The sequence below is a fragment of the Accipiter gentilis genome, chromosome 2, assembly GCF_929443795.1.
Source record: "Accipiter gentilis chromosome 2, bAccGen1.1, whole genome shotgun sequence".
NCBI lineage: Eukaryota > Metazoa > Chordata > Aves > Accipitriformes > Accipitridae > Astur > Astur gentilis.
The window spans coordinates 17,621,997-17,634,597 of NC_064881.1; the positions used below are offsets into that span (position 1 = coordinate 17,621,997).

General features: G+C 36.7%; 1 protein-coding gene across 1 annotated transcript in view; it reads left to right on the forward strand.

Annotated features, from left to right (window-relative positions):
• Window positions 1-12,601, forward strand: part of PREX2 (phosphatidylinositol-3,4,5-trisphosphate dependent Rac exchange factor 2) — a 187,157-nt gene that overhangs the window by 127,913 nt on the left and 46,643 nt on the right. The window contains exons 32-34 of the mRNA XM_049825355.1: window positions 5,769-5,810; window positions 8,469-8,686; window positions 11,431-11,533. Of these exons, the coding sequence (XP_049681312.1) occupies window positions 5,769-5,810; window positions 8,469-8,686; window positions 11,431-11,533 (363 nt within the window). The remainder of the gene's footprint in view (window positions 1-5,768; window positions 5,811-8,468; window positions 8,687-11,430; window positions 11,534-12,601) is intronic.

Consider the following 12,601-nt stretch of genomic DNA (forward strand, 5'->3'; position numbering starts at 1 on the left):
GAAATTAAACTCCCTTTTTTCTACTGTCTTAAATGGAAAGATGAAGAGTCTGCAGGTCAACTTTTGTCCTATATCTTGCTCTTTCCTGTCATTGATCTGGAATCATTGTCCCTCTAAAATCATACTCCCTCTTCTGCCTTGAAGCCAAACCTCTTCCACTGATTTTCACTTACTCCATCACAACTCATCCTGTCACTCCTCCTCCTCCACCTCCCTCCCACCACTGTCTTATGTTACTAGTACTCTGCTCCTCTTCACCACCAAGTGACCATGTGAGCTGGGGTTTTCTGCTCTCTGCCTGGCTTCATAAGAAAGTAACTGGGATTTCCTCTCCAGAAAATCTTGCCTGTAGCTTCTGCTTTATTTCCTGTGCTGTTTGATAGAGAAACAGAAATAATGAGCAAAATTATTTCTATAAAACTACTTGCTCTAGGAGTCTACATGGGAACAAAAACTTATGTCAGGTCTAGCTTTAAATGATTTGTGTGTGTGTTTAGCTTCTTTTGTTTTGTTGGCTGATTTCCATGGTGTCCCATAAAGAAACTGCTAAATTTCAGATCACTGGAAAAGAACTTTGTGATAAGTTTTATTAAGATAAACCTCTAAAAACCAACCAGCCAAACCAAACAAACTCCTCCTCCTCCTCTGACATTTGGTATTTCTCATTTCAAGATACAATCATATTTTCAGACCCTGGGTTAGAAAATTATAAAAACAACCACAAAAATATCTCCTATTTTTTGAGTCAATCACATTGGGTTGACTAAGACTTCCAATACTAAGAATACTTCTTTTAGTTTAATGGTGGCTGTCAGTGATTGAAAAATGAATAAATATTTTTGGATCCTTCTATCTACAGGTCTATCTTCAGCCTAAACCAAATTATATTCAAGTATTAATCATGATTACTTTCACAGTTCAGGAGGAACAGAAATGTGTTTTTAACAGTCCTTCATTGCCCCCCTTCTGAAGCCAAGCCTAACAGACCATTTTCACATAACTTGTTTGCCCATAAATAGAATTAATAAACTTAACCCATTTCAGCATTGGTCATATAACTTCAATATTGAGCTGAGGTTATTCGGATAAATTTGGTTTTAAATCTACCACAATATTCTGTGGGAGAGTTCAGCAAGGTCCAAATGACTTGCTGCTTCTATATAATAGAAAACTTCTCTTTTTACAATACTACTATAATGTAATGGTGATATTTATCAGAAGGAATCTTGATGTTTACAGAACAATAAAACTGTTTGCATTTTCTAATGTTTTAGAAATTAGGATTAAAAAGGGTTTTCTCTGTTAATAAATTATAGTAACTAACTTTATTGCAACTGTCATGCTTGTGAATGGTGCATGATTCAGAGAGCTAAATAGTAAAAGGCATTGTTCTTGTGCTGTTCAAGGAGAGCCAACACTCTGCCTTAACTTCTCTTACAAAGACTGTGTCTCAGAAGTTTTCTGCCAATTTTAAATATTCTTGGCTCTCCCTTTCCATCCATGGCATCTGAGCTTTTGTCAGAGATTTCCAACAACTGGCTTCTGTGCCATCTTCTTAACCAAATACATGGGTTTACATGTAAAATTATCATCTTAGGTTGTTTATTCACTGTCAGTCTTTACATCTTTCTATTCTCTTGTCATGTTTTTTTTCTTTACTTTGATTTCTATTCCACCGCCCCCACCCCCGCAAACTGGTATCACTAATACTTGTTCCTGAGAAGTACTCTCGAGAATCATGATCCACATCTTCATCATAATTTTGATTTGCCTGTGGGACCAAGAAGTTGGTGTGATGTAATGGATACCTGAAAGCCTAGCTTCTTGTGGCTTCCATGGCACAAATAGCATGAAGGAGAAATAGGAGAATGGAAGTAAATAATTGCTTTTCAAGCCTTAGTTTCCAAGGCATATCTAGACAGGTATATGTAATTCAGTGTTGAAAAGATTCAGGGCAGAAATGTGCCCCTTGGGCAGTTTGGGGAGACTACTGTGACTTAGACAGGCTTAGGCCTGTATAAATTAAACTTGAGACACAACCAGCAGCTGGATCTAACTGAAATCGGATCAGCACAAAGCAGGGCTAAAAATGCTTTAGCAGCTAAATTTTCCCATCATATCTTCATTTCTTGTTTTCTCCTTTCTAATCTTGCCATTATGCACTGTGTTCATAAATGGTCAGGATACCTAGAAGAAACACTAGTACTGCCCTGAGGTATTTCTGGCTGAAAACCTAAAGCATGGTACAGAGATTTACCTCCCTGATTTCCCTCCTGTTTGCCTGATTCAGAAAAAAGAAAAGATGCCCCCTAATTTGACTGCTTAGTTGGGCTTCTGAGAAAAAGTTGGAACAAAGTCCTGGGATTTTAGAAGAATCTTCATGTTTGTTTATAAGTAAAAGGCAGCATTTTAATAATTGAGGAAAGCAGATACATTTGTCTCTTCTGGCACGTTCTAGAGGAAGTAGTCAAAGGAGACCACAGATGTAACTTTGTTCACCATGGGGAAAAAAATTGTTGTAATTAAAACCTCCAAATGTTACAAACATACTTAACCATTATTGATGAATGCTAAGTAAGGATGAATGCTTTCAGTAAATGCATCTCCTTATTGAAAACTGACTCATTTTTATTTTCATAATAATATCACAGGCTATTGCAATTTTTTATTCATTGTTCTGTTGCATTGTAGAATGTGTTGTATTAGATTAGACTGATTAGTGCTTTAGAACAGAAGGAGACATGGGAGCCACGCAAAAATGAGGCGTTTTAAGTCCTAGATCTTAGGACTCTTTTTATTTACTTTGTTTAATAAGTATGAAGAAATGGAAAACTCAGAATGCCTTGAGGATGGTCGTTCTGGTCTGTCAATTTTCTTTTTATTAGTATCGGAATTGGGAGAACAGTTTTTTTAAAAAAAATCTATGAGGGTTTGCACAGATTAAAAAAAAAAACAAAAACAAAAACAGAAAAAAACCAACCAAACCTTCCTTGACAGTAGATTTAAAACATTATGTGGAGATTGCTTTGTCTCATTTCATTTGTCCTCCCATATCATTAGAAAAAGAAAAGTTTTCTATGGTTACAGTAAAAGGCAGCCCTAGAAGGCTAATCAAATTGATAGAAATGAAGAGTTCTCTGAACTAATATACAGAGTCTAGGAGGATTTATCTGGAGCTAAGTAACTAAAGAAAAGATGAAAGTTATTTCTTGGAGTGACTGGGCCTACTAAATTGTTAAACCAATAAAGATAAGTTGTTGACACAAGCAGATCTTTGAAGATGGAGTGCTTGATTTTGGTGCAGGAGAGAGCAGTAGTCAGGGCAGGAATTCAACAGTCACTGAAGAGAAAAAGAATAATGTAGGTACGTGATTCTGGATGTAACATGAGAATTGGGAAGCACAAGAGGAAAAGCTGAGGGAGACTCAAGTAAGAACCAGGAAAATCAACAAGATGGATGGAAAGAATGGGACCCTTCAGAAGCAAAGTAAAACCAAAACTGGTCAGCATAACAACAGAAAGGTATAAAGAGAACAAAGAGGAGGAGAAATTTCTGTAGTTGCTTTTTTCTCAAGTTAAAAAAAGGTAAGATCTTTGGTCAAAAGAAGAGGTGTTTTAGAGGAAGTCAGATTTCTAGTCAGCTAGTCACATAACTTCATGAGGAAGTGCAGTTGTTTTGCTAGCACAATAATTTTAAGTTTAAACAGGAAATACTATGCAATTGAGAAAGTACACATCTATTTTAATTTAAATTAGGAGTGAGGAGTGAAGGATCCTTTCAGTCATTAAAGGTATAAGACATGTATTTCAGCTTGTGAAACATGCAGTGCAAATCTCAGCCTCATTTCGAAAATATTTTCAGGTGTGAGAAACAAAATAAAACTAAAATCTAGCCTTTACTGGCAAAGATCAGGATAGCAGAATAGCATGATAAAAAAAAAAAAAAAAAGAAGTACAAAAGAATGTTTAAGAATAAAAGAAACTGAAAGCATCTTGCATTACAAATCATATAACTAAAGATAAATTGCTAGGGAGTTATTCCCTTCCATATGCCGTGTAGCAAGACAGGGTGAAAACTTCCATAGCATTTGGAATTTGTTGAAAAGCAAATGGTTGACATCCAAAGTTCATTTCTAACCCCAGGTAAGTCTCTACTTATACAAATAACCTAAAAATACTTTCTTGCCTGTGGGTATATTTTGAAATAGAGAAGACTTATAGCAACGATAAAGGAGAGTTGCAGTGTCCTGTAATTTTCCCATAAGCAGGAAATCATTATTTATAGATACCTCAAATGCTTTTGAATTCAGAGATCCAATAAATCTCATATAAAACAAGCTGCAAGTAATAGCCTCAATGTATCTAAATTCTTCAGACAAAATCTACATTTCCCTGTATTGTAATTTCAGTTACTAAGCTATGTTCAGACAAGATGCTAAGTTATTAATCTCTGTAAGTTTTTTTTTCAAAAGACAGAAGGCTAAGGCAAAGACCTATCACCAGGCAATTTTCAAGAATAACCAGTAATTTTGAGTGTTTTGATGCTTGTATTTGAGATATTGTGGGCATGAGTTTCAGAAGCATAGGTACTGCCAGTTCTTTTCATAATGTGTGTACAGCATAGATGAAGATCAGGCTTGAAAGGTTTTCTTCTTTTTTAAGCATAGTCACCTTTGGGGCAGATTCTGGCTTTTCATAGATACGTTCAAGTACACACAGAATCCAGACTGTGCTGTTGATAGAGTCAACTCCAATGTCAGTTCTGTCATCTGAGTTGTGTTCAAATTTCAAACGATTCAAATTTCAAACCTATTAGGTTAGGGTTTAGTAGGGGGCAACATATTCCCAAATTGTCCTATTGTCCATATACCCCATAGCAGCTCTGCTGGTCCACTGAGCAGGGCTTGGAATAGGACTGCACAGAAAACTGAGTGTATGAAAGAAAGTTTGGAAAGATGTGAAAGCATGTGAAGTAGCAGTGTGTTCCTACAGGCAGTTACTGTAGGATAACTGATGTGCTCGAAGTTCAACACTCTCTAAGGTTATGATAGCTTTTTAATCTGCCTGTTCCTTGCAGTGGTGGTTAACACATTTAAATTTGTGCTCTGGTACATGGTAGAGGTGAAGAATCACTCCCTTCAGCCCGCAAACTTTGAGAAGAAACTTTAGAAAAAAAAGTGTCAAAAGATATAAAACCAAATTTTTATCACTGTAAATGAAGACTTTTTTTTAATCTATACTTTTATACTTCTTACATTGTTAAGTGACAAGAAATGTTTGAAGCAGAATAAAATCGTGAAGGCTGAGAATAAAGTGAAACTTCTGTTGTATTTTTCCTGGATGCTTTGGTATACATTAAAATGAGGGTAATTTGAGATTTTTAAGTATGGAAGGAGAGAGGGAAAATTAAAAATAAAGAACAGGGGTAGTGTGCGAATCAGTGAAAACTGGTCTTGCTTTTCAAAGTTTTAAGACTGGAATTCTTCATATGTTGACTTGCACTGGCCAGCTGGTACACATGTACTCTGAGATAGCAGCTGCTTCTTTATGTGTCTTTCTCAGTGTTGGTGCTTTTGATTATTATCAATTTTATCAAGTCATATGTAAAATTAAGTGAAATTGAGACTCATTACTGTTTTGTAGGTATAAATTAGGATTGCCTACACAAGAAGTTGAAGCTGGTATAAAATGAGAAACTGCAAATGCATTATTATGTTGGTGAAAACACTTTTAACCATGACCTCAATATATTTTCTTTTTTCTTTAAGAGGTGAAGGCACGAATACTCTTGGCACTTCTTGAATATACAGGTAATTTTGCTTGTTTTGGGAGTGAGGGAAGTGGATGTGGGTGGTTTGAGATTTTTTTTTGCTTTTGGACAGAATACTGTGTTTAGAGGAAGGGGAAAAATCTCAGATACGATAACGTGATATCATCAACTTTACCCGTGTTTACAGTGAGGATTCCTGAAGAACACAACAATTCCAAAGACATTTCTAACAAACACTGCACATTCTTTTTTTTTTTTTTTTTTTTAATAATGCAAAATACCTTCTCTGGTCATTTACTTTGGATCTTGGCAGATGAAGTAACTACTAAATCACTGAGCTTGTGCACAGTACTTCTGCTATCTTTCTTGTTTTGGGCTTTCTCCTATTTGCTATCTTTTTTTTTTTCCTCTTCATTCCCATCTATTTCCAGACTTACCTTACTCTTCTAACCCTTACCTTTCCTTTGATCTTTTTTTACAGAATACCTTTTTTAAAGTCCCTTCTTTTTGGAGGGATCTGATTATTCTGTGTATTATTTGACCATCACTGCATACAGCTTCAAATACACGAAATAGACATGTGTGTCTGCAAAATAAATGTCAGTCAATCAGTATTTAGAAAATATTACTTATGGCAGAAGATATCTACAGTTTGTAGGTGCATAATATTCAAGTAAGCAGTCTCATTTGACTGTAAAAGCTGATTATTTTAACCATCTTGTAGCACTATATGAATGCATTATTATTTCATTATTTTGTTATGACACGTAGCTGCAGTTTTATAAAGTAGAATATAACATTTCTTTGTTGTCAGATTTCGTCCAAATATTATAAAAGTTTTTAGAAATTCATCAGGTGTTTTAAAATAAGTGACCTGAGAAAATACCCCAGACTTGATATTTTTTTAGAGCAGTTTTCCTTATTTACATGGTTTCATAAGTTTGTAAATTCTGTAGTTTATTTTGTGTAAAAATTCTTTTGAAAAAAGAGCCCAAAGTGCTCTTGGATGCAGTATCTGATATTCGAGTAGTATCAAATGAGATTTGGAAATGAGGTGTTGGAGACACAAGAGGGCTGCTTCAGAAGGAGGTAATACAGAGGAAGGCACTGAAAGTCAGCTGTTGTTAGGCAGAGATAAAGTTGAGCAAAGCGAGGAGAGAGAATGTGTGTTGGGCTCAAATCCCTGAGTGCTTCTGTGACATTGGAAAGTTTTTGACCACAGAGAAGCCAGTGGGCTTTTTGAAGCTAGAGATGGGTGGAGTTTTTAAATATGAAAATTCTGTCTGTACTGGAATCTGCACAACTTGAGAGATTGGAGAGACAGAGTTTAATTGTAATAATCAAAACAAAAAGCAATGAGTCATAGTGCAGAGGCAGTAGTGATTAGACCATTTATGGAAGTCATTCCTGGGGTCCTGAGAGGATGGCAAATGAAATCAAAATGATAGTAAAAGAGTGGTCACTATTATCAATAGTCAAGGAAAAGACTGAAGATTTCAGGAGGAAAACAGACAGAATGGAGTTACTTTGAGAAATACTTGGGAGTCCAAGAAAAGCATATTTTTAAAGTCAGTATTAATTTTATGAGTACAGAATTATTTCTGCTGACTTATCCAGTCATCTAAAGTCTTGCCAGGTCTATAGAGAAGGTGGAAAAGGAGCTAAGCTTCTGAGAGGCAGAGGAATGTAAAAGTAAGGACTAAGATTTTAGTCTTTGGAAAGACCTCAATATCACCTAATCTTCTTCTCTTGCTCTGAGAAAGATTAAGTCTACCTGTACCATTTGTGATTGATGTTTGCCTAACAGCTCATAATGATAAAAATACTTGAAGACCTTCAGAAAAGAGAAGGAAGCACTGAATATTTATCACTACAATTTTGTGCTTTATTGAGAACGTATTTCCTTTTCTAACTCTTATGACCTTTAGCTAATCTAATGCCTGTGCCCTCCAGGATAAATTGGTAGGTTAGCTAGTACCTAATTTGAATCAGCTGCTAATGGTTCCATAGAATTCTACCTAGGGACCTGTCCTGGACTTCCCTGACACCATAAATCTCTGCTGCTTCCTGAATATGTGATGCTGCTCTGTGCTTATTTTCTAGATTACGCATTTATAAAATACTGTATTTGGATAGATTGCGTTCTGGTAGCAGCACTCCTATATGCCCTGTCTGCACTTTACAGCAGGCAGTCTTCATCTGTCCTTCCCAGCTGGTAGCTATGGAGTTGACCAGATGATGCAGTCACATTAAGAGCTTCTGACTATCCTTGCTTTCCTGTGGGAAGTAAATGTGTTTGTTCCCAGCTGGTTCTCACATTGCAGCAAAGGGATCTGCCTCACATCCATCACCTTGTAACATCAAAAGTACATAGAATTGGTGGCATGTGAATTAAAATCTACAAGATAAACATACAGTTCTTCATTGTTTATGAAGAACTACTTTAAATTCCAGATTTTAAATATATTTCTGTATAATTTTAGAATTTAAAAGATTATTTTATATGCAGAAAATGGCAGTTTGGGGTGTGGAGTGCTATTTACTGGGAATAACATTGGGCTGTGAACTTTGTAATTTACTTTACATTAAAATGACTTGTTTTTTAGACAGAGAAAAAAATTCTAACCCAGTTCCTTTGCTGTTAATTAATCTACTGCTCTATTTTTGCTTTTCCTTTTTTGGCTTTTACCCATCACAGACAGCGAGATACAACTGAGGCGAGATATGGTCTTCTGTCAGAGCCTAGTGGCCACAGTCTGTGCTTTTTCAGAGCAACTAATGGTGGCCTTAAATCAGATGTTTGACAACAACAAAGAATATGAAACGGAGACACTAGAGGCCAGCAGAAGGTGGCTGGAACAGATAGCCAGTGCAGGTCTTCTCCTTCATTTCCAGTCCCTGCTCTCGCCTAACCTGGTAAGACTTCTCATGTGGCATGCTTGGTCACAGTCTGTGTTTGTTCCCTGAACCCAGGGCACGGTTAAATGTGTCTTAGTTATAAATGTGATTTTCTGTGTCCTTTGTGCTTAGCTTGTTACTTAATTAGCTGCTATTTGGAAAATTTGTGATTGAGATAATTACAGAGACGGGAAATGTTTGTTTGTGATATGGGAAATATGTTTTCCACAAAGACAGTATTATGTTTGTTTTGAGTTAGCAAATAGTGAGTTTACCCTTGACTCCCCACTGCTATTATAGCTGTTCCTTAGGAGTGAGTGTAGTATTAGGTGGTAACCAGAACTTCAGTTTGCAAAAAGCAGCAATGCAAGATAAATAAAATACCTGGTTTAGATAATTTTATCACCCCCTCCCCCAAAAAACAATAGGTCTGCAGTAGTTGAAGGAGTAGACATGCTAGTCTGTTTTGCTCCTGTCATAGGGCAAATCCTTTTAGCCTGTCAGGGTAATTGGAAATCTGCTATTTCTTAACAAGGCTTGGCAAAGAGCCATGGGTTAAGAAACAGTTAAAAAAGGGACATGGCTTTGTAGTCCCCTAATCCCCAGTTATCCAAAGTGCTGCTTCAGCTATTTAAGCTGCTTCTCACACTAGACTGGTGGCTGCTAACCCAAAGAACTGTGAAGCAGTCTGCACGGTCTGCTCCATGGTGGTCTTCTCAACCTCTGAAGTTGCTCACTGAAAATAACTGATTTGGTACATCCTACTGTATAAAAGTCAATGCAAATAACAGACTATGTTCCTAGTATCAAAGGTCTTCTTTCCTTGCCTTGTCTATCTCGGCAGCAAATTGCTGTCAAGATGACCTGATAAACTTTAGAAGCAGAAGTGATCAATAGAAATAAAGTATTTCTAAATCACAATTGTAAAGTATTAGCATATGGTACTGTTAAAGAGCATGGACTTGAGCTAGTGTGAACAACTACTTCACAGGTAGTTGAGTTACCGATGTGAGCTTGCATGGGACAGTGTATGTCAGGACAAGGTGTGCAGCTTAAAAACAGGTGAAGTCAGTGCCTGAGAGAGAAACAGGAGGGCTCTTTATCCACGAGGGGTGTGTGAAGAAAGCACAGTCAGGGAAGCTTGGGTTCATGTCTTGAATCCTGGATGCTTTTTAGCACCATGCAGCACCAGCATGTCCTGGTGCTGCAGTCCTCAGAGTTCAAGAGTAAATTCAATTGGCTCCTGTCTAATGTTTTTCCATGTGCTTAGTTGTCATGTTATCACAAAATAACCGTTGTCTTTACAGCACTGAACACTTCTGTTTTTTCTTTCAAGATTGTAGAGATTTCCTTTGTAGTGAAAATGCATGCTACTTAGCTGTTTTCATGTAATCAGATACCAGCAGTATGCATTGTCGAATTGAAAATAAAATAAAATTTAGTCTCTTCTGTCTAACTATTCTCAATCAAGTGAAAAGTATTTAAAGGCAACTTTTTCAATACCTTCTCAGCACTGTTTGGCTTACAAATGATCCGTGTTATTTTAAACAAGGGTATTTGAAGGAAATTACAGTCATTATGGCCAGAGTTCAGTAAAGTATGAGCAGTTGTGCAAAGATTTCCCATGTCACTGAATGGTTTTCAGACTATTGTGCTGATAAAACTGCTCTGTCCACAGAGACTTCGTAACTTGAACCAGGAGACAAAATATTTCTAGCAGCTTTGCTTTTTCCTAAATACAAGGGGGAATGCTATTTCAATATATAGATCAGGGAAATCATGTGGTGGTTTTCTTTTTTTTTTTTTTTCCTTTCTATAATTCAGTGAGCTATAGCTTATTCTCATTTTATAGGCAGCTAGTTTATTATTCTTTGCCTTCCTACTGCTTCAGTTCTTAGGGGAAGAAAAATGCACGCCTCAGATTTCCATTTGGCTCTTGGTAACTTAAGGTGCTAGGTGAGAACAAAATTAATTTAAGCTATTATTGATTTCTGCATATTTAACTCAAGGTAACCATACTTGTAGATTAGTATTTTCCTTTTTAAAGGTTCAGTAAAGTGTCCTGAGAAGTTAGTAATTTACTTCCTGAAGCTTTTTTGGTAAATTAGTCTGTATTTCTTTAGCTGTCTCTCTAGCTCAGGAGTACACAGAGTGAACCATAGGTGCAAATCAGAATATTGACATATCTACATACTTGATTTGCATCTAGAGGTTTGTAGGTGAAAGTGCAAAAATCACCCTGAGCTGTACTCATTCTGAGCTACTGGTTCAATTATTGGTGCTTAGAGTGGATGCAATGAACTCTCATCTGTGTTTTATAAATGAAATGCTAAAGTTATGGCATTTTTTTAAAGAAAATTGCTAAAAAGAAGAATTTGTTTTTCACATTTCCCCTCTGTTAATTTACAAGCTAGATCTGGTGTCAAGACAAGCTGTTGAAGTCTGGTATCTTACATAAAGAATAATTACAGTATTGTTTGATTAAAAGCCATGAAAAGTAATGGTAGCTATAAATTACCTATTAATTTACTATGTGAAATGATAACATTTATTTCAGTAATCTTGGACTAGTAATAAAAGGGAAGGTGCCAATAGAAGCAAAGATATTTACATTATCTAGGAGTTAATTAGGTTATACACTGCATCAGTGAAATGTTGTGCAACATTCTGTAGCTATGTTTATGTCCTGCTCTCATATTATTTCTTGTAGGGAAAACATCTGGCTGAAATGACCGGTTCACTTTTTCTTTTGCCTTTTTTAGGCTGATGAGCAAGCCATGCTAGAAGATACATTGGTTGCACTGTTTGACTTGGAAAAAGTTACTTTTTACTTCAGACAATCAGAGCCAGAACCACTAGTTGCCAGTGAGTAATTATAATTTGTATCTGGGCTTTACTGTTGAGAAACATTTTCTGTATTTGTAACATTTTTCTCTCCTAGAACATTACCTCCCACAGGGAGTATTATATAATTTGGGATTATGGAGAATTAGTACATCTGTAGCCCTCCTAATATTCCTAGATTTCCTGAAATACAGCTAACATCAGTGACAATGCAGAGTCATTATCTGGCAACGTCAGTAACCTTGGGGACAAAACTGTTTGCTTAACCGAATTTTCCATTGGGAGTACATGACTTCATCAGGAAAGTCCCTGGAAGATCTAGTTGTTATTGAAGAGTCGTGTAAAATAAGCTTGAAGGTCTTAATAGATAAATGCAACTGAGATGAGATGGAGAAGCATAAAAAACGTTTCATTTATTGTCTGAAAGACAAAATAGATTTTTGGAAGAGTTCCTTGAAAGATGGCAAACACTATTAGGATAGCTTTAAATAGTGCAAGAAACTTCCTCAGAGACCCACTGGTGCAGATGATCAAGGTCCTGAACCTTTCCTCCCAGTACTCACCCAACTCGCAGGAAGGGACTGTCTTCGCAGTCTGCTGTTTATACCCTTCACTCATTTTCAGCCAGTTCTTTATTAATATGTTTCAGCCAGTAGAGATTTTCCTGCAGTAAACTTTGTTTAGTGAGCAAAAAGCCCTCATTTTTTCCTAAGTATCATAACTCCCCTGGGAAGGGAGGAAAGCATGTCTGCTTCACATCAAGCTTTTCTAAAACAATTCCCTTGCCGAATCGAGACCACATGTGAGAGAACTTCTGCAATAACCAAAACCAGAAGACATAAAGCTCCTCCACAAAGCTTCCCGTGCTCCAATGAATTCAGTAGGGCAGGGCTGGTAGTCAGGTAGGAATTAGCCTGTATAAGACCGTGTTTATTTCTGTACAATTCAAGTAAGGACCCTGTTCAGAGTGTTTGTTTTAAAAAGCAGCCCTGCCAAGCCAGGTAACAACATGGCACTGGAGTTACAGGAGGGCATCCTGATGGGGAGTTAACCCTATGCCTGTGTCATGAACGGTTCATATTGCTGTAT